A 22,957-nucleotide genomic window follows, 5' to 3' on the forward strand; every position below is an offset into this window, starting at 1 on the left:
CAATTTATTCAAGGTCATGGAGATGTAAAACAAGCCTAATGTTGTGGGTCAAAATCCTTGTTCTTTTGGATTGGATAAATTTACCTGGACTAAACTAAACTGCTACAAAAAGCATGCAACCATTTGGTTCTTGGCCTACTAGCCATGATGATTGATTTGGTTGGGGTTGAGCTACACAATCAATCAAACTTACTTCAGATGATCAAAACCCTATTTTTGAACATTATATTCTCTAAGATCCTTAAGAATCTGTAAGGTGTACGGTAAATATTTACATTGCCTGACGAATGCATACTTACAAGTAGATACGAATAGAAAAAAAATGTAATGTATCCAGTATTAACGAATTGAGCTCATTGTCAAAATTTGTAGCAGCCATGCAACATAGTGTGAAGCTAGCTAAACTTTGCCACTGTAACTAAGACAAAATTGTTCACTGGAGTACTGTCTTTTAACAGCATGGAGAGGCGAGCATAACCTGCAAAATAGATGATCATTTGAGTTACACCAACAATTAAGTCCTTGAATAAGTTTACGGGAGAAAACAACTACCAATCATACAAAGGAACTTTACATCACGAATTGCTACTACTTGGTTGATCGCTTTAGTTTCTATTGGGAAAAAAAAATACCAATTTTTACAATCTAATTTAATCACCTACTCAACTCTGTATTTAATTATTTACATCTTGAAAATCAATATCATATCATGGCAAGGGAATAATTTCTGTTACCTTTAGCTCATTCTGAACAGATTCTGAAGCTCTCATGTTGATAATTAGCAGGAATGGACAGTTATCAGCATGCTTAACTCCAACGAGAAAGACTCCTGAATTGAGATGACATTGCCTCCAAAAGAAATCTGACAAGATTTTCTCTTTCAACTTCTTTTTCCCCCTTGAGTTCGAGATGACGGACCTGACAACATACACGTAAATCTTAATCGCTATCAGACTATATTTGATTTTGCTAAGAGCTGATTATTGTTGTAGATGTGGGAAACCCCAAGTTGCCTATGATAGTCAAAAATTAGATTTCCCAAGTGGTTAAGTGCAGACTAGAATAGCATTCACACTACAGAAGAAGAAATAAATTCAAATACATCCTCAAGGAATTACGAGTTTAATACTTGATATCAGCCTAACCTTTACAGTATCCTTTTGAGAAACTCCAGAATCAGTTATAACGACAAGCCACTTGATATCATGCTCATTTGCATATTCATACTGCTCTGTAAGGCTCGGATCAGATGACGGCACATATTCAGCCTAAAAACCACAAAGAAAAATCATAAAATTCAGAGCACAATTTGGTAATATGGTTAAGTTCTTCAATAATTCAGCTTTCTTACCTTAATATTGGCTTCCCATAGTTCTACCACAATCTCCATGCGCTCTTCTAATAAACCACCTCCTCCCTTTGAGCATACCAGAACACCAGCACAAGCCTCGCTTCTGCAAAAATGTAAATTCATCATAGCACCTATATCAGCCAAGCAAGCAATAGTTTTCAAAAAAAAAAAAAAAAAAAAAAAAAAAGCCCAAGCAAGCAATAACCAATTTGATGGCATGAGAAAATGGCGTGCACACACTAAATACATAGATAAAATAGAGTAAACCTGATAGGTTTGATATGCACACAAGAATGTTGAATAATTGTTTCAAGTGCAAGACTGATCCCAACAGCACCAGGAGGAGATGACCTCTGAAAACACTCAGGTCAGTGCATGATAAAACAATTACGAATAAAATAGTACAATAACATCCAAGAAGACCAAAGAAACAAAAAGGTTTGAACAGTTGGTTTGCATTAAAAGCAATTTGGGCAACTAATAGTTAAAAAGAGATAGGATTAACAATCCAGTCCACCAAAGAGATGCCTGGCAATCTAGATTCTAGACAATGTTTTCAGATCACATACACATAAAAACCACAGCTACTTCCTACGTCAATAGATCATTGTTACATTCTCCCAACAACTCGCTATAGAGGATTTGACATGATTTTTTTTTTAAAAAAGACCCTTTTTAATTTCACATTTCCCCCTATCCCCCATCAACAACGTAATGCCTTCTACATAATTTCCTATTACTTGAACAGCTTCAAGAATTCAAAAGCTACTAGATATGAATGATTTTACATCATTAACATCGTCCACCATCCACATCTGCCATTTAAACTTTCATCTTCATAAACGTCAACCGATCACCATCCATTCATATCAAAACAAATTTTTATGTAATCACTGACCACAGTTTCAAATATCCTTAAACTCCACAAATCGCCTGATTGCATGAAGATAGTCCACAAATTAAGTAGGGATCATTGGTGATTAAGTGCAAGGTTTCCTATTCAATGAATATACCCCTTCTATGTTATTAGGTGAATGTATTTTCTCCAGTGAAGCATTTGCTATGTCACAAACTCCTTATCATAACATAAGTTCCATGTACAACTATTTTTGTATACTGCTTTATTAATAAACCTGCTTTATTAATAAACCTATTTCAGAAAATGAAAGTTTAAATTGCATCTTGACAATATATCTTAATGTCTAGTTAAGATTTAAGAATAAGCCCTAATACCAGAGCTTCAATTATAAAACTCTGGTACATGTAATTATGGATATCTGCAGTTTGACTAGAAAAACCCTCTCTAGTTGTAATTGTCTCAGTTTGGTTTGTCATAGGATGATCGTTTTAGTTAATTCAACGTTGGTCACACATAGTTGAACATATATACCCATAGAAAGGCTGCAGCAAGAATGTAACAATTAATAACAATTTTACTTTGCAGATAAAATTTCCTTTCCCATCAAGTGGACACGGGAGGGCTGGCCCCCATGGCCCAACTTCATAACCCAATCATTTTTCAAGTTGACCCCTTATAGAAAAAGGTTAAAAGACTTGGCATATACGAAGTATATCAACACTACTATAATAGTTGTTCAGTGACAAAAAGACTGCAACAGATGAACAGATTTTGCACCAAGTAGACTTAGTTTTTAAGTCTGAGAAAAAAATACTTCACAGTTTTGAGACTTTTCGTAGATGTAAAATGGAAAAGGAACAACATTATAAGGTAAAAAAAGGGTGTACATTTATCAAAAACGCTCATACAGCAACGCAACATACTCCTATATATATTTTAAACAAAATGAGCTATATTTTGCATATAAAAAAGATAAAAATTGGTTACAATAAAAAAAAAATAATGCTTCTTTATTGCTAGAGGATATAGATATTTTTTTTCCCTCTTTTCCAAATCACTCATTACTTTTCATGACGTATCACTCATAAACTATGATCGTATAAACAAAAGTGTAACCAACAAAATAGAACAAAGAAAGTTAAAAATGTTATTACAACAAACTTACATGTTTAAATATGAAGAGTAAATATGATAGTGTGTAAAACAAACTTACATGTTCACGCTCCCAAATCTGATGCAGCAAATAGTCATACCGACCACCTAAAGCTAGCAATGTACCCTCAATTGGTGACCCAGATGATTCCTTTCTCAAGTATATCTACCATCAACAGAGTATGTTATTTAAACAAAGCTTGAATAAGAAAGCTTAAAAGAAATATATTAGAAATTTGCTGTAGATTAGTTTTACCTACAATCACACAAGGAGCACAAAATTTCTTTTATAAAAGTTCTCACAATTTAAAGAGATGATAAGTTATCCTAGTTGCATGCCCAAACAATTTTAAGTCATACCTGAAAATACAAATCTCTGTGGTAGTATTCATTTGGTGGCATAAGCGAATCAATGTAAATATTCTTTTCAATTTTCCATACTCTGAGATAGCTTAAAAGATCAGATATCTCATCAAGTGCCTTGCGCGTAGATGTATCTACACATGCAACATAGTTAGTGACACAGGAAAAAAATCAATAAATTGTCTGTTCATTTAGTTAAACTATATACTTCACATCTACCTGCTGGAAGTGCTCCTCTTAATCTTGGTAGAGTCTGTTGTGAATCTCCGCAAAATCGTTGGCCCACAGCTTGCAATCTATTAACAACTGCTTCAGGCAGACGAACTTCCTGATTACATAACAACTTCACATTTTTAAATGTATCCAGAAAATAGTTGAATTCATCCATTGAAAAGATAAGTTATAAAATAACTGAACAAATTAGTTACTATAGAAAGTGCACACACAGATGTATTTATTCCCTAACCCCTGCCCCTAAAATTCACACACTTTGCTTTTCACGGAAACCAAGAAATTGGTTTAACTTTAGGAGAGAGAAAAAAGTAACATGTGAAAGTGACATACATCGTACTTCCTCTGTTTTTTTTTAAGTTGACACCTTTCTATTATCACGCTTGCCAACGCATGTTTTTAACGCTTAATAACTACAATTATCAACATTATAAAATTATAAAAAGTGGATATTAATAAACTATACATATAGATGATTCAAACAAGATCTCACATGAATATGTTTTTTCGTATCTATAAACCACAAAAGTGAGTCAAAGCGTGTTGTGTGAATAGTGTAAAAGTCAAACGGTGTCAACTAAAAAAAACGGAGGAAGTATAGAAGTATATCTGTGAGAGAAAGAGTGGTAGGTCTCATTTATGAAAATAGTAAGTTATAAATGAGTAAATTAAAAAGAAACATAATTAAAAAAAAAAAAAAAAGGGGAAAGTGAGTAAATAAAAAAATGGGAAAAAAAAAAAAAAAAAAGCCCAGAGGGAGTAGATAAGGTACATTATTTTGTGTTCTAAATAAAGTAAATTTCATTTTTAAGAAACTAGTTCATTACAATTTGAAAAGTGAGATTAACTCTACTGGGAATTGGGTCAGAAAAACAGAGCGAGCAAACAATTGAAAGAGAAAATTAGCTAAGAACAGATAGATTGTATTGCAAGTCAGAGTAACTTCAATACAACTCCTTTCTTTTGAGAGGAAAGGATGCTCTCCCAAGGAATGAATTCCACAAATATTTTCTAGATACATTCCCTCTACAATTATTCCCTTAAATAACCAAAGATAACTAACAGGCTGCCATAACAAACTCAGCACACACCACAATGCTAACAAACTTATTTCTCAATTACTGATTTACCCCTTCCTGTAACTAACTTCCAGCTCACCCCCAAGCCAACTCACTCTCTCCTAACAGCACCTTGATTAGCCTTCCTTCTAGCATAAGTGAAGCGAATCTTTGGGCTGGGCTGATCTCTAGCAAACTCACACAAGCTAAGGAGACTAAAATAAATCAGACAGTTTAATACCTATGGAGAACTCAATCATGTATTCAAAAGACACAAATAATATTGCAGGGTACCCTATTTTGAAAAAAAAAATAAAATAAAATATCATATATATATATATATATATATATATATATATATATATTTTAACGGGAAATTAAAATATCATATTGTTATAACTAACACAAACCCCACATCAAAGTTGATTGGCACACAACATGTTAGTAGTCTCTTTCCTTTCAGAAACCATGTAAAACAAATTTACATATACTCTAAACTTGATGCACAATACAACTACAGCGCACATCGACGTTGACTGCCACAAACATATTAGTCCTTACTTCTCCAAAATTATGTAAGAAATATCCCTACCCTCCTAACAGGTTGCTTTTTTAAATTAGAAATGCCTACAATTTATCAGTGTTACTGTTACTGTTATTCCAGTGTAGCTGTAACTCACTTCAGGATTTCAACCTTCCAAATTAAGTATATGGTAATTTACAAACAAAATAGTATTCCCAACAGATAATTTGCAACCAGAAAATTTGCAGCTACAACTATATATGATCATACCTGAAGAAGCTGACGCCTGATTAATACCCATTTGGATTTCCGTTCAGAGGATTGGGGAGGCAGACAGCCTAGCATAGATAAAATCTGAAACAGAACATTAACGAAGCTTTTTGTCAAAATTAAAAAAATCAGTAAAGGTACAAATATTATTCAAAGATCCATGAGGAAATACCTCAGCTACTTTCTGCCGGTGCTCAGCCTTGATTCCTGCCCAAGACCACATAGCATTCAATAGATTTCCATGACTCAGATGAATATACAATGAGTCTGGGTTGAAAAACTGCATTAAGATATCAATCGTTGCCTATCCAACAAAACCAAAGAATTTCAAACAAAGGTTCAGCAAGAGAAGAAATAATTCAAATAAATATAATTTTTACAAACACAATGCATGTGAACAACAGAAGCAACTGTGATGACGACAACATCATTACCCAACGGAGTTCCTGCTTAAGCATAACACATTAACACACACAAATTAAAATAAACACAAAAAAGCAGAAGATATATGCTTGTTCAGTTGTTAATGTTTTAGACAAGAATCTGCTACAGAAAACGGAGAATGTTTTAAAATAAACACAAAAGGAAGATATATGCTTGTTCAGTTGTTATTGATTCAGACAAGAATCTGCTACAGAAAACAGAAAATGTTAATACTTTTTAATATCTTGTCCGGCAAAGCCAGCCACAACAAAACTACAAGTTCAAAATTTTCAAACATTTTCTCCTTCGTGGGGCTTTATAAGACGGGATAAATGCCCCACTACTATTGTGGTGCCAATAATATTTGACGACAAGCTAGGTGACACAATTGCATCACTCGCTAGGTAAAATGCAAAATATATAAGTCCAATTAGGATGGATCTCCATCCAGCCAAGTCAGCAGCAACAAATCCTTAGTGTATCACTTCGGCATTCTTCATCCGGGAATTAGGTTACAAAATAAAGTTTTAACAATCAAAGTACTAACAAATTATGTTACACAAATAAAACAACTCTTTTCTTGACCTTTTTCTCAGAAATTTATTTATAAAACTTTTTTCTAGAGTTTTCCTTGTAATACACATTTACTATCTTTAGCCTCTTTTCAAAATAAGTTGCATTCACTCTCAAGGAACCAGAAAATGAGGAGACACGTGTGGGAATTTTACTGCATGCTTCAAATCACCTAAGCCAATACATGCCTCATGTGGACATCTCATGATCTCATGTCAAAAATCTAGTGGTAGTGTGGTACTCATGACATGACTTTTGAAAAAAATAAAAAATTATTAACAAAACATTACTTGAAAACAATGCTGCAACAATTTTAAAGTTGCCTATGGAAAAATCACATAAGTGGTATTTCCAAGTGTCTATACATCTCATACCAAATCTGATTATTAGAACAAAGATATGTACCTTAATAATTTCAGCTTCTGTCAGGGGTGAAGCACCTCCTACAATATCAAAATCACCCTATAGAATAACAATACAAATAATTTAGAATCCTTACTTAATTTATTAGTCACAACAAACGATGTCACATAAAATGGTATTATTAATCACATCAAGCAACATATGAAAAGATTACCTGAAGGTAGACATTTGGAGGTGCATGACCAATTGCTCTCCTGTATACAGACGATATCTCGTATCGTTTGAATGATGATTTCTACATGCAACAAGTAATCTTATGCTTACAACAGCACATAAAGTAGAAAAGGGAAACAATTAAAATAATATTAACAACAGATCTGTGCTATAGTAATATAGGGTAATCTAAAGCTTGAGCTAATATTATGACAAGTACTGCAATGCAAAGTGGTCAAATACAATAAACCTCCCAGACATATATTATAGAAATCAAGAAAAGTAAAGCATGGTAGTTTTGGCTGAACAGATAGTTTCCATCTAGCCTTTAGAAAAAATTAACCCATAAATCCAGTCTTTGAGGTAATGTCACATATGATCATAAGAAATACTTTAATAAATTTCCATATCAATTACCTGGTTTGCAGTTGCCCATTTAACAAAGGGCAAGCGTAACTCATGAGAAAGCTCAACCATGTCTCCACCTTGAGATAAAAGCTTTATGCTTCCCCTTTCCAAAACAAAAATTTTGTTTTGTAAGTAACTGGATAGGCACTCAAATTAGACAAGAGACTAAAATGACTTTAGAAACAGACCTTCCTGAAACTGGAAAATCATCCATCAAACGTAACGTTTTGAGCTTCAAATGTTTTGCACAATGTCGTTTAAACACTTCCTTACTTGCATCTATTACATAATCATGAAGTTCAGTTTCTACTTCTGAATATTGGGCAACAGAAGACACGTCTCCAACTGAGTTATGAAGGCGACTGCTTCTGGAAGCTAACAATTCTTCGTTAAAGAGAGCACCCACAACTTTGTCATAAACACTTGTATCCTCAGAAGTTTGCATTGTACGTAGAAAGTCTGCATACATATTGAAATTTCACTTCAAAATTAAGAAAACCCAGGATTGAGAAATCAAAAGCCCATATATCAGGAGGAGACAATCAGACAACAACAACAATGAAGTGGTGACAGGTGAGTATCTATTAAAGGTTTGAAAGAGGATGAAGGTATGTTTTCCGATGCACATATATTTACAACTCATTGCTCGATGACTACAACATCGCTATGTTTAAGTAAATACTATTCTTGCTGTATTGTACTTGTACACAAAACTACTCATGTAGCTACACAATCAACCCTTTTTAAAACTTAAAGCAACTTATTTTCTTTTGTTTTCCAGTTTTTGGAAGAGGGTGATTGAGAGTGACATGAGTGCTTTGGGGATTGAGGAAAATATGGTGTTGGATAGAGCAGTGTGGACTGTGGAGGAAAAAATTCACGTCAACGACGTGTCGTGATTGTATATACTTCCTAAATTTATTTTCGTATCTAATTTTATTTTTAGCCTACCAATGTTTTATGAACTGTATTGTTTTCCTTTGTTAAAGTCTTCTCAAACCTTTATGTTTTTACTTCAACATTTTAATTACTCTTTTACAACTTTCTTGAATTTTATTCTTGGTTCTCTTTTAAACTCCCTTAATATTTCTTAAATGCTCTTTCGTTTACTCACTTCACTCACCTTTTTTCAAACTCTTTTAATGATTATTTTGTTATGTCAATTTCTTTATAGTGTACGATTCCTTAAGACGATTCATGTTAACCGACCCCAAATCATTTTGGGACTAAGGCTTTGTTGTTGTTTTCAATTTTTCCTTCCTCATCCCAACCTTATCAGTCCTCTCACTTTTTTTAAAACAGCACATTATCCTTATTTGTATCATAATTGTAATATTAAAATTACTAGGGAAATTATTTTAACCTAGTATACTGTTTTCGATACAAAGATAAGACAAACACTACTTCAGTGACCTTAAATTAATCAAGCTGCCTACACATCTTACTGCTACATCAGAAGATGCTCCAAATAATGCTTAGTGCTAGACAGACAGTTCGTACGGTGTCGGTGTGTATACATGGATATCTTATGCGCTAAATAGGTTTTTTGAAACCCAATGTCTCATCCTGTGTAAAATTAACATGTCCATTATTTGTAATAGCATTCTTGTTTTCTGTAAATTCAGATGCATAAGAAACAAAACTTGAAGTGTGTTGCCTGCAGATTGCAGTTGCTATTCATGCAAAGACAGAGCTGCAGTCCACAATCTGCTGCAAACATGCAATAGAGAAAAGTAGCTATGATCATGCATATATATAGCAATGGCATTCAGTGCCATTCACATGACAGTAAGAGATAGAATAAAACTCAAGCCACTTGTTTATCAGCATACTTACTATCTAATAGTTCATACTCCATGCGCGGTGGAAAGGCATCTTGAAGTAGTTCGACAGCAGATGGACGGTCAGCAGGGATAGGAGACATCAGTCGTCGTAGCAAGGAGGCTTGCTCAGGGAACACAGCAACCCAGGCTGCAGGAAGCTCTCCCTTCTGCTTTAGATCTGAAAGAACAATGTGCCTCTCCATTGCTGTTCCAAAAGGATGCCATAACTCAAAAAATACAACTCCTAAACTGTACATATCCGCCTGCAACCATGCCATACAAATAATTCACATCCACATGCAAAAGGTACTTCAAGAATAACAGTTATAAAAGAGCCACAACAGCAACCTAAATAAATATCACGCAGAGTTCACCACCTTCTCATCAATCTTCGGCCATCCTTGCTCAATTTCTGGTGCAGTGTAGAAATATGTACCTATTTGACCGGTACCATCAATTGAAACACCTGGTGCATGTCGTGCATCTGAAGGAAATGTTGTTTCCTGATCTAGTTGTTCAAGCTTTAAGAACTTGGCTGCAATAAATAAATTTATGGTCCATGAACGAAGAGTTTATACCATCTACCTATCCGTGATTGGCAAAAAAAGTAGGAAAAGAAAAGTACTGCATGGGTTTTGATCTACATTATCACTCTGGCATTGTGAAAGCATGCAAAATAGTAGTAGCCATTATATCTTTGAGGCTTTGGTTATGTGACATTAAACACCATAATGAACTACTGCAGAAATTTAGTTTTCTTGACAGCCTATACATATTTAGTTTACCTCAAGTACCCATCTCCATCTTTTTGTTTCTTCAATACATACTTCTTGTCATATATTGTTTTATATAAATGAACCCTAAACAATTTGGTAGGTCCTATATTTTTACAAATTCATCATCAACAACCCAAAATGAAACAATAAATTCTAATGAGCCTCAGAGCTATATTAGGACATGTAAAAGATGTATAATCCCAATATCCCCATGGCTTTCATAATGAAGCTTGGATAGCTTCCAAAAGTGAAAGAAGATCATGCTAGGAATTAACTAGCCTGTAAGTAAACTCAGAGTATAACAAAAGGATTTAGAGGAAGAAGAAGGATAAATTGTATTGATGTTTAGCAAAGATCAATCAATACACCTTTCATTCGAGAGGAAAGGAGCTCTCCCAAAACTAAGCCAAGCTCAACAATAATTTTCTGGATGATGATTAACCCTCCTAATGAGTCCTATTTATAGAAAAAGTCTCATAACTAACTCTAACTTATTCCCCAAGACACTACTAATAGGCTATGACTAATTTGCCCCTCCCTCAAATATTGATTCCTTGCAGATCACCAATAAAAAAAATCTTCCATTAACGATTTCTGAACCAAAATATATCTTAGTTGAAAAAAACATACCAAGGCCAAAATCACCAATCTTAATATCATTGCGAGCATCAAAGAATATGTTATTTGGCGTCAAGTCACGATGAATGATTCCTTGTGCATGTATGTGTCCCAAACCTTCGACAATTTGGCGAAACAAATGCCAAGCTAATTCCTTGTCAAAATGACGATATGAATCAAACAATTGACGGAGAGTCCTGTAGACATATTTTAGTTAAAAAAAAAATAAAAAAAAAAAAAAAAAATAACATGACACAGATGAGAGCTAATAATAATATTCAAATGTGAACAGGATGTAGCTAAGATAGACTTGTTAACCACCATAACGTAATAGCTGCAAGATATAAAAGTACCATAAAGATATTAAATTCAATTCTAAGGGAATCGCCACAATAGAACCCTACAAGACATTGCATTCTTCATACACTGGATGGAAAACAGGATGGTTAATGTTGTATATAAGCACAAATTAAACCTAATTAAGTAAAGAAGCTGATAGTCATTGGCCACAAAACAGAAAGGAACCAAAAAGCCAAATTTACTTAGCAAGGTATGCTGGTTTAGATTAAAACACAAACACATAGGTTTTGAAAAGCCGTGATTCTTATGCTGTTAGAGTGCTGGCTAAGATTGGAAGGAAAAAAATGGCAAATCAAATTTATGCAATGGATTTGTCTGGATTTAAGAGATAACCTAGGGCAATATTCCATTTGGATGTAAAGATAAGGTGACTCTATCATATCTTCCTGTCCAATGGTATCAGACAAACTGCCACCCATGCAACTGAAGCTGGAGCTTCTTCCAGTCTTTGAGCCCCACATGCTGTCTTCTAGATTTCCTGCAACTCTTGTTTCAATCCACGCCTGGAAATTTGTAGGGTAAAACAGAGTATGCAATGAGATCAAAATCTAAAAGTAAACCATTTCATACTACTAAACAATTAAAAAAGAACCACCAATAATAACTAAGAAGATACACTTTGAAATCTGCATTATTCACACACTACACATTGTTTATTCTTGGTGATTTTTTTGAAAGGAAAAACTACTGATGTGGGATCTCGTTAAATTCATTTCAAAAATCAAATTTTTACGTATTGATTGTCAAAGATATTGACTGTTGAAGGTGTGCATTGGCAAGCATGAAAAATGAAATGTTTCATCATTAAGTAGACAGTACAATTTGCAAAATCAGAAGCACCAAATAGAGTGACTAAAAGCCAGCCAACCTAAATCACTGATAATATAAAGGATATTACCAACAAAGAGCACAAAGGAACTGAATAATAGGATCCATACTATTTCATATCAAGGAAATATAATTTTAAATGATCAGCCATGGCTGCTGAAGTAACAATAGTTCCGAAGAAAATTTTCTTGTCATAAAGTCTCCACTACAGCACACTTTGGAATGAATACAGTAACATAAAGAATTTACTTCGAAAGATTCCACTACAATTAGTGTGTATCTACTGCAAATGATTCTCCAATATAAGCTGATCTGCAGCCAAACTTGATGAACCACTTGTGGGCGTTGTGGCGTAAAGATCTCTTAAATTCAAAACGGACCAAAAAAAAAAAAATTGTCTTTAACACTAGGTATTATATTACCCCTATTCTTACAGAACCTATGTAGCAAGACAATATAAATTCTTTTCATCATTTTTTTCCCCATGAAAAGTAAAAAAAAAAAAAAGACAGTTGTTTGCATCCTTTGATTATTACTTGATCTCTTGTTTCCATCTACAAACGATATTCTACAGTTAAGCCTTCAGATATCAGATATACAGTATGAACATATCACATTAGATAACAGTAAGATTTACATAGGTTTTATTCAGAACTCCTTGTGCCTTAGTGTTGAGTTTTTTTATTTCTCACCAACATAAAATTAACAAACGAAAAACATATAATGCATGCAGCAACTATAATGACGAGACACAAAAGCACTTCTAGTCATTGGAGACTTCAAAACTTTATAAGCAAACTGTGAAGCCTTAACAAAATTTGGAAACAGATTTGTAAAATAAAAAGGCCCAACCTATAATTTCCCACTTCCCATTACCTCCCCCCCCCCCCCCCCCCACCACCCCACTCAGCGCTTTGGGCAATGACAAAACAGGCTTTCACGTCCAACATCAAACTTCTAAGAAAACATGAAATAGCACACGATGTTGAAAAAGACACCTATACAATATGAAAATGCCAACCTGATAGTAACGAACAACATGTTGGTGTTGTAAACGAGCGAGTGTTGCCACCTCCCTAGATAACACATCACGTACATTAGCATATAACCATATACCTAATAAACTAAACTTAGAAGGAGATCACACATGTCATAAAATACTCCCTTTTTCCCAATATACCTTCCCGTTCCTTTTGGACATGTTTGCCAATACACAACTTTGATCCTCTATAGTTTATACCTTTAATTTGAAAATAGCAAAAATTATAAATAGTTGATATTTTGAAAACATAAAGACTAATCCAACAACTATATGATAACAAATTTATTATTGGTGAAAATTTTGGTCAAAATAAGTATATAACTAATGCAAAAGGTCAACACGGGTAAGGTAATATGGCATTATATAAAATAGATACCAACAAATCCAAAACTTAATTAAAAAAAGCCTTTTACTTGGCAAGCTTTCTTTAAGAAAATATATACTTCCCCATTTTATTTTTACTTTGCAATTACACTAATTCAAATGCTCTACTTTAACTATCATTAATTATTAACTTTAGAAGAAAAAAAAACTAGTCACATTGGATCTTTTAGATTTGTCCCAATGTATATTTTCAAAATATTAACTTTTTATAATTTAAGAATATTGATAATTAAATTATGCATTGGCGATAGTGAAAGCCAAGTTACAAGTGAAGATAATGGAGGAATAATCTTGGTAGAAGATACATTACCTCAATATACGATCATTAACGGGTGGACTTTTGTCCTTGAGACGTATCATTTTAAGAGCATATTGTCTCCCATCAAGCTTATTTTTGCATAACACAACATGACCAAAACCGCCATGACCTATCTCAAAAAGAAAATAATGTAAGACATTGACCAAACTTGATACATAAAAAGATTTTCTATGCCCTTTTGAAAACCTAGTCTTACATTTTGTAGCCAATAGAAATTTTCATCAAACATAGTTATCAAGTCTTAAACAAGGAGTAATAGAGTATCCTAAAGAAGATCAATTAAAGAAAATGGCATTATATGTGTTTTATTATAGAATTTATAGACTAGAATAAATTTGTTAGGATGGGAAAGGTATTAAAGTAACAGGGAGTCTTTAATTATTTTGAAAAGTTGGTACCAAGTGTTTTACTCTAAAGCCATGAGTAACATGTTTATTATCAATCTGCGCAGCACGTCAAATAAGAGTAGTTGATGTTTTGACTTATTTTCTTATGGCAGGTGTGCACACGCATACACAGACACATAAATATTTTTACATTCAAAGGAAATTAGACAAAAATAACAAGCAATAACACTTAAAACCATGTCAAGCTAAGGAAATTTGATATAGAAGTTCACTCTAAGGCACTTGACAGGGTTATAAAATTCTCATACTCTAAAAAAGAGAGCAATACTTAATGCTACTCTAATAGCGTGAATGGAGAAAATGGTGTTGAATTTGTTTCAATTGTTAGTACTTAAGTAATAGTCTTAACTTTGGAAGCAATCTACAGGAAAGAGGCTAATCTAATCAACAGTTTTGCTCACCGAGTGACTGAAGCTCTTCAAAGTCATTAAGATATCGAGAATTTGGGAGAGATGAATCCTGCCCCACAATATCTGACACTGGCTCCCAAAACTCAGATATTTCTGAAGAGACCTGCAACAAAATTAAGCATAAAGATAGAAACAACCGCTACAGGTACATTGGAGAATGACCAAAGAAAATATAATGGAGAGAGGAAAACATAAAACCATGTGCTGATGAAAAACATGATCAAAAGTCTTGCTGTACAGAGTAGGTGAGTTAGTGGTTATGTCCCTTGTCCACTCGGATATGATCTGGAATAAATGCATGAAAATTACCTAAGTACTGTGAATACATACATAAATTATTAAAACAGCAATATTCTGTACAAAAAAAAAAAATTAAATAAATAATAAATAAGAAAAGTACCCCCAAACTATACAATTCAGATGTTAACTTTGGCAAGGCCTTTGCAAGTGGGCCATTAGAGCCACAAGCCAGGCGAAGAAGATGAGCCTGTTGAAGATAAGGAATAATTATAAATAACATACAACCATAGTCCAAAATGAAGAGACATAAGCCAATAATAACAGGAAATATGAGCAGTACCATGATCAGATCACTTTTGATACTTTGAGATGTCTGATCATTCCTTAGAGGCACAGAGTAAGACTTTGAAGACCCAGTTTCTTGATCATCAGTGTCATTGAAAGGCGATAAGGATCCTTCGGAGTCGTCCCCAGTATCCTGAAAATGCATCAGCTAAAACACATAGAAGAAACAGAACACAGATAGAAAGAACTGGATTTAACAAGTCTTGTTTTCTAAGGTTTTTAAGTTTTCAGTCACTTGTTTTATTCTGTCTCAAAAATTCTTGTGTGTCATCACACTCATCAGTACCCATGACAACATTATTTCAGAGGGGTGTCCTAATGAGAGATGTGTAAACAGTCACATCCTACAAAAACAGATGTATCTTATAAAGCACTGACTCCCACCATAAAAGGGTACAACCACAGTGGTACTCTGATTTGAAAAAACCAATCACGCCCACATTGAGTGATAGGACTCTCACGACCATTTTTCACCTACATGGCCAAGCAAGATGGGAAACATGATTGAATGCCCCAAGCGAACACTATGAAGCCCTTGGCCATCCAAGACCTAAGCCAGATGTCAGCACAGAGGCAATCAGTCAATCACTCTCTAATCTGCTAAGTGGGGAATACTCAGTGCCCATCAATCATTTACCAAGATTCTGGGAACCTCAATGCTACAATTTCCTGCAAATACACATTAATTACGGCACAACTCCCATCATACCAGAATTGGTAGGCAGGGAAAGGATTTCAGCTCTGAGGCAATTAGCCAATCACTCGCTAATCTGCTAAGTGGCAAACACTCAGTGGGCTAAGATTTTGGGAACCCTCATTCCGACAATTGCCAATAAATACGCATTAATTATGACACAAACACATATGCCGACGTCTTCTAGACAAAGATCAGGTTTAATCATTTTCTCGATATCACTACGCTCTCTCGGTCTCTCCATTACCAACACTTGGATTTTCTCTCAAAATTATCTAACACAAAATTGAGCATTAGAGGGGGAATCATAACCCTGTTGTAAGTTGATCTTCATCAACAACTACCACCATCTGATTGTTTGTGGTATGTTGGCATCAAGTCTTTTCCTTTTTGCACATTTTTTGCATTGTTTATGTCCACATAGGATTATAGGACAAACACACTGACCCATGTCAAATTCATGTCAGCTACGACATATCTTTCAACAATCAAGATAGTTAATTTTCTTCATACAGAGGATTAGAGCCTCTATCCAATTTAAGGCTTCTACAAATATCACCAAAATCTCGTGAACAAGGAAATTTGTAAGTTTCACAGGATCACAGCCACCACTGTCCTTTCTGATTTATGTTTGATCCTCGAGACAAGAAACTACATTGACATGAAAGAAAAGGAAAGGAAAAACTCACAGGATCACAGCCACCACAGTCCTTCCTGATTTATGCTTGATCCTCAAGACAAGAAAGCACATTGACAGGAAGGAAAGGAAAGGGAAAAAAAGGAACATGTACAGCCTAAAGGACCAGAATTTAAAGATGACATGGGCCATCAACTACTCTGCTCAGAGGATGAAGATGAGGGATATTGATTTGCTTAAACTATCGGTTGGGCTTCTTCATTGGTTATATGTCTCAAATCTCAAGCGAATGATTTGTTAATCCTCTTTGATTCTTACTTCAGATTAATATTCCATACATTTTATATAAAAATAAATAAAAAAATATTGGGTTTGAAGTAGAGTTGGTTAGAGTTTTAAGTACAATATCTAGAATAATTTTCTTTCATGGGTGCCTCTCATTACGATATATACTAAAGCTCCAACAATCACCAGGCTATTCTTATCTCTTTCGTTTCATGTCTATTCAAGTTTACCCATTTCTTGCCCTCTTAGAATTACCAGCAAAAATTCACATCAGTTTACCAGTCCTTTCCATTTTCTTTTTTTCCTCCAAAACCACAAGTGGACAACCTTTTCGGTAATAGCTTCAACTAAGAACTGGCCCCCAGCTCTCTACCACCAGGTTACTCACAGTGTACAGCTTACTACAGTCCAAGTTTGATTTCACCCCACATATAAAAGGATGCTTCATGTTTCCTACCAAGATGTGAATTAGCAACTACTTGAGTATCAAAAAGTTCAAAAAATAGCCCAGCAAATAGCCCAAAAAAAATAAGCAATCAGACAATGATCATAAAGCAGGTAGCATTGATTGAATTTTGAAACTAACTTACAGCCTATAAAAGTTTCAACTAGAATACTAACCAAAATGCAACAATACCTTATTGGCTATCTCTTCATCAGAACTGGATCCAGCCAAGTCATCTGACACGGATCTATTTGACGAAGTTGTCGATAGAACCTTAGCATCATCTTCACTCACTTCTTTAACATACTCCAATTTTGTAGGAGTTGAAACTACTTCAGCATGTCGGTTATCCTCCCCCTTGCTCTTTTCTTTTGGTTTAAAGTTCTTTTCTACACCTTCAAAAACTTGTTTAGATCTGGATAAAGCACGGGAAACCACTGAAGAGCTTATCTCACCACCTTTCCATGACTCTTCATAACCACTGAAAAGATCCATAAATCCATAAACAAATGAATCCTTGAAAGAAGTGACTGATTCAGAAGATTTTGCCACATCTGCAGAAGGTAATTGGCCAACGCTGTCTCCATCTATAGATACAACCTTCTCAAACAAGAAAATAAAGAATGATTTTCTACGAATAGGTAAAAGAGGCACCACATTGTGAAGAACAAATTAGTTAATATGAATCAACAAGCAATTAAATTTACCCGGCTTTGCAAAGGGGCTGTAGGAATAACTGCAGAGAGAAATTCCTGAGCAGCTTCCACCAAATTGAAGATCATCACACGTCCTTCTCGAGCATTAGAATTTGCCTACAGCAGTTGTTAAATAGAAAGTTCAAAATCTGCATAATATATAACACGGAATGCATATTTTGACTAAACAAAATTTTTGTAGTATAATGTATCAATCTTACATAAAATTAATGAAGTAACCCTAATATATTAGGGAAAGAAAACTGTGCCAATGATGCTGAATAGCTAATTTAGACAACAAAAAATTCCTACTGGATCATAAGACAAACGGGAGGCCAACAAGTTTAACTTATCCAACAACAAACCCAATGAAATATCATGCTTCTTAAGATCCTCACTTTGCTCCAACCATAATACTCATAAGATAAGCATACAACCATAATTCCAAAAAGCTTGACATTCCATTTAGACTTCTAAAGCCAACAACCAAATCCTACAATTGTACTAAAATGTGGTACAGAAATAACCATTTAACCCACAATACCTCAAAAATCTAGTGCAACAAAGTCAAATGCTCATATCCAATCTATTCTATTGTATTTTAAAGCATTCCTAATCCGAAATAAGTGCCACGTGAAACTCCCCTCATGCACTAGAAATATGCTACGCGTAATGCATGTCAAAACTGACTGAAAATTTCAACACTTGAAGTATGTCTTGATGATACTGATTAAAAGTGAAAACCAATACCTGCTCATGAAGGAGCATCAGAAGCCTATCAGCATCACTTTCAGACAGGCCTTTTTCTGAAGTTAATTGCACTTTGGGGCACTTGTAAGGATATCCTGGTAAGCAACTAAAACAAAGCAAAAATAAAGGGAGGAGCAAGGGAGTCAGCAAATTGAATTGATGAGAGTCCCTAAAGCCAATCTGAGAAAGAGGTATCAAATGCACACAAGTAAGCAAAAGAGCATTAACAAACACTAACCGCACAAGTAAATGGACGGAAATATCCATATTCTCATATCCTGAGTCCTTTGAGTAAGGCCTGTCATTTATACATAAATAAAAGTCAAATTGTTATAAGAATTAATTGATGAAAAGTTAAACTATACATTTATACCAGTATAAGTTACAGCAAGAGTAGAAACAAGACCTGATATTAATACTAACTTGCGGATGAGAATCTGAAACTATTTGACAGTCTTCTTGAAATATTGCAGACCTGAGGGAAAAAAAACTAAGATCTCAATGACCCTATATTTGGTACAATAATATCAACAAGTATTTAAACAAGTCCAAATCAACGTCTCAGGTATAATAACAAGGCTGCCTATTAATTTGGTTTGATGGTTCCAGGGGCAACACAATGAATCCAGTAAAAACAAAGTCAAAAATAGTTCCCATATTGCCTATTATGGTATAGACAGCAGTCAAAATCCGTTCAGAATAAGACCATGGACTTTTGAACACATAAGATGGAAAACTTAATGTGTAAGATGTTAAATATTTATAGGTTAAGTATGCGACTTTCTAGGGGATTGTTGAGTTAACATGATTCACAGGACACGATAATCAGACACTCTGAAAACAATAGTTGCTGCATTGGCCCTCATTTGCACATATGATCTCGAAATCACAAATTCAGAAGTGCAAAAGGTTATAACAGCCAAGAAAAGTCGTCACACAAATAAGCTAAGCTCAGATACATGTCAATGCCATAGAGTAACCAAGAAATATACTTGAACAAATAAAAATCAGTAGATAGTTCTACGATAGACCAAAAACGGTTGTACAGAAGCATACAAAACAAGCTACTAACAACCTGAGAGGTACACAAAGGCTGAGAAATAAATAGTATGTTTACAAATTCTTCTACGGAATCAACAATTGGACCTTGAGGACAATGGTACTAAATTCTACAATCAGCCTTTACTTATACCAGTAATTTTGGAGCATTAATTTCACTACTTCAACTATTCTTCTCCAAAAGGAATGAAGCCAATCCATCCAAAGGTTTCTGCTCGGTTCTCCCCTTCCTAATAATACAATCAAAACCTCAAAAACCCCCCACCCCCAGAGGCACTAATACTACCACCAACAAACCATCTTTTGCTACAACAATACAACTCTCCTTGAAATTGAAAATTCCTTCATACACCCACCAGCAAGAAACTATCAAGCTTCAACATACAAAATTGACTCTAAAGAGTTATTGAGGTACTTCCAAAACAGAAACAGAATAGGCTTGTAAAATTAGCCTGAACAGAAAATTGTGGCCTAATATAATGTGTATGTCCCATCAAAGGCAAGACCCTTGTGGCGGCTCACTGGAAGTGACAAACTGATTCAAGCCATATTCCAACATATCGATATGTTCATCTCACCAATTATTTGTTCATAATTCTTAAACTCTACGACTCCGTTTTCATCATCTTTATAAAATTACCGGTACATGTTCATTCAAGACCACGATGTAGTCAATGCACATATTATCCAAACAATTTCTGTGGATTCTAATTTGACAACAACAAAGTTACAGCCTTGTGGGTAGCTATATATATATACATCAATACTCAACAATCAAGCTGAAAACATATGAATTAAATAGAAATATAAAAAGAAATGTGGGTTCTGTTCTTACAAAGCAGTAAGTTCCTCAGAAATAAGCTCACTATAATCAGCAGAAAGCAATGCATGATCCTTAGTTGCAGCTCTTCCTTTATTCCGACGCTTTTTCTTCTTTGAACTTTGCCCCATTATTTCAATATAATGTGCCGCAAATTCAAACCCAAATCAAAAATCGCATAAATTCTGATACCCTTTATTCTTACCCAGCATTTGTAAATCTGCAAACAAAAAAAACGCAATCAATGCTCAAGAAATACTAGACTATATTTAAATGGGTAATAAAAAAATTTTTTTAAAAAAAAAAAAACTGCTAAAATTTGATTGGATTATTGTAACTGGAAATTAATAGAAATTATGCAATTAGAATCGAACCTGAATGTTTGGATAGCGAAGATTATCGATGATGAGTAGAAGAAGAATTGAAAGGAGAAAGATGGAGTATCGCAGAGAAAAGTGACAGGGCTGACTGTTATGGTGTGCGCCGAAACACGGGAAATATTAAGATACTCCGTTACTCCCTATTTTGTGTAAAGTTCCCTATTTTGAGTTGTTTTGGTCAATTGTGTTTTACATACTTTTAACGGGCGTTTGGAATGTGAGAATGGAAGTTTGGGGATTAAAATGTGGGAATGGGAATGGGAATGGGATTGGGAATTGATTGTTAAGAATATATAAAAATATGACAATACTTTGGCCTTGTTTGGCAATTGGCTGCTGGCTGTTGGTTGTCAGCTGGTTTGATTGGCTGGTTTGACTAACTGTTTGTATTGGCTTTTTTATTAGCTGTTTGACTTTTTATTAGTTTAAAAACATGTTTGGTAAAATTGGTTGTTGGATGTTATTTATAACTTAGATAGCAAAAAGCCAAAAGACAAAAACTACTCCAAATAGCTTTTTCATTTTGGCTTAAAAGCCAGCTTTTCAGCTAGCTAAAAAAGTCATTTACCAAACACAATTTTTAGATGTTTGACCAAATGAAAATGCCAAAAGCAAATCAAAAAGCCAATGAAAAGTCATTTACCAAACAAGCCCTTTGTTTGGATATTGGATGGGGTAATAGATGGGGAATAAATAACAAAAATACAAAACTACCCTTACTAATCTTTATTCTCCATTCCTTTTATTAATGGCAAAATTCTAATTGTCATTTTTGACTTACTCCCATTTTCACCATTTATTAGTTTATTACCTACCTCCCTAGGTAATAAATTGGTGAGAATTCACCCTATTTATTCCCAATCTCATTCCCTTCTTTATTCCCAATCCCATTTAACAAACATGAGACTTTTTTAAATCTATCTATACTTATATATCAATATCAATATTATTATTAAAACTCAAAGGCAAGGAGTGTCATATCGCCATGTGTCACTTTTTTTTTCTTATTTAGCCACGTCATCAATCAAATTGCCACATAATCAATTACATTACATGTACATGTTAAATATGTGACAATAAATTGTATGATAAATTAATTAATTGTATTATAGTATTGATTGTATAATAATCAATCAAATCAGTTGTTACAAAAAAAAAAACAATTAAATTAATTTTCATCACCCAAAATAAGTTTTGTAACCGGTGTATTTATTTTGAGCTCAATTAAAACGATGAATAATTACAATAATTACAATGTATTTAAATTGCTTTGACCCATTTAATTGTAATGGTATGTATTAATGTGATTTATTTATTGAATGTTTTCCTATCAAAGTTTAAATATTTTTCAGTTGAGAAAATGTATTATACCAACGTAAAAAGAATAAAGTAATATCCACAATCTTCCATACCAAAAAAAAACAAAAAAAAGAGAAAAAAAAACCCGAAGCATCGCCCGGGTCACTAACTAGTTATATATTAAAAAGCGTTCCTAACATACATGACATGTCACCTTCATAACTTGTGTTTAGGGTTACATCTAAAAAATGTTTATAACAAGACTTGAACTCAAGACCAACAAGTCTTAAGTTACAAGTCTTACCATTTTAACCATTTATTAATTGTGTCTTTTTATCTAACAAAATTATAATCAACTTAGATAAGTTAATTGGTGTTTTATTATACTATTTTCATTATGTAATGATTGAGTTTGACAACTAAAAAATGTGATAGCAAGACTTAAACTCGAAACCAACAACTACAAACTAGCAACCCGGGGCATCGCCCGGGCCACACACTAGTTTGGGATTAAAAATCCCATTCCCGCAATTTACCAAACACCTCCTAAGTTG

At 34.1% G+C, this 22,957-nt stretch overlaps 1 protein-coding gene across 2 annotated transcripts; it reads right to left on the reverse strand.

The window, feature by feature from the left end:
* Positions 1-13: 13 nt before the first annotated feature.
* Positions 14-21,221, reverse strand: LOC145607652 (eIF-2-alpha kinase GCN2-like). Of its 2 annotated transcripts, XM_081663242.1 has the most exons (31): positions 21,099-21,221; positions 20,740-20,944; positions 19,252-19,320; positions 19,084-19,143; positions 18,846-18,951; positions 18,108-18,212; positions 17,593-18,000; positions 15,335-15,472; positions 15,155-15,241; positions 14,953-15,039; positions 14,746-14,857; positions 13,929-14,046; positions 13,214-13,268; positions 11,698-11,867; positions 11,017-11,201; positions 9,988-10,145; positions 9,624-9,873; positions 7,976-8,246; positions 7,797-7,890; positions 7,381-7,461; positions 7,209-7,265; positions 5,980-6,111; positions 5,808-5,891; positions 3,945-4,053; positions 3,723-3,859; positions 3,424-3,528; positions 1,619-1,704; positions 1,352-1,454; positions 1,146-1,268; positions 735-918; positions 14-478 (listed from the first exon to the last, which is right to left on the reverse strand). In XM_081663242.1, exons 2-30 carry the CDS (start codon positions 20,853-20,855, stop codon positions 808-810), a joined length of 3,717 nt encoding a protein of 1,238 aa, XP_081519368.1. In that variant the 5' UTR covers positions 20,856-20,944; positions 21,099-21,221; the 3' UTR covers positions 14-478; positions 735-807. The 2 variants fall into 2 exon arrangements, with proteins under 2 accessions (XP_081519368.1, XP_081519369.1); XM_081663243.1 differs by lacking the exons at positions 14-478; positions 735-918; positions 1,146-1,268; ... (1 more) ...; positions 1,619-1,704; positions 3,424-3,528 and having other exon boundaries at positions 3,737-3,859; positions 3,945-4,049.
* Between the last annotated feature and the right edge of the window lie 1,736 nt (positions 21,222-22,957).

The sequence above is a fragment of the Chenopodium album genome, chromosome 23 (assembly GCF_948465745.1).
Source record: "Chenopodium album chromosome 23, dcCheAlbu1.1, whole genome shotgun sequence".
Lineage (NCBI taxonomy): Eukaryota > Viridiplantae > Streptophyta > Magnoliopsida > Caryophyllales > Amaranthaceae > Chenopodium > Chenopodium album.

Coding starts and splice junctions, on each gene's coding strand:
- LOC145607652 (XM_081663242.1), bottom strand. CDS start 20,855: ATGGGGCAAAGTTCAAAGAAGAAAAAGCGTCGGAATAAAGGAAGAGCT. Junction 3,860..3,944: donor AAGAGGAGCACTTCCAGCAG/GTAGATGTGAAG, acceptor TTGCATGTGTAG/ATACATCTACGCGCAAGGCA. Junction 1,705..3,423: donor AGATTTGGGAGCGTGAACAT/GTAAGTTTGTTT, acceptor GAGTGTTTTCAG/AGGTCATCTCCTCCTGGTGC.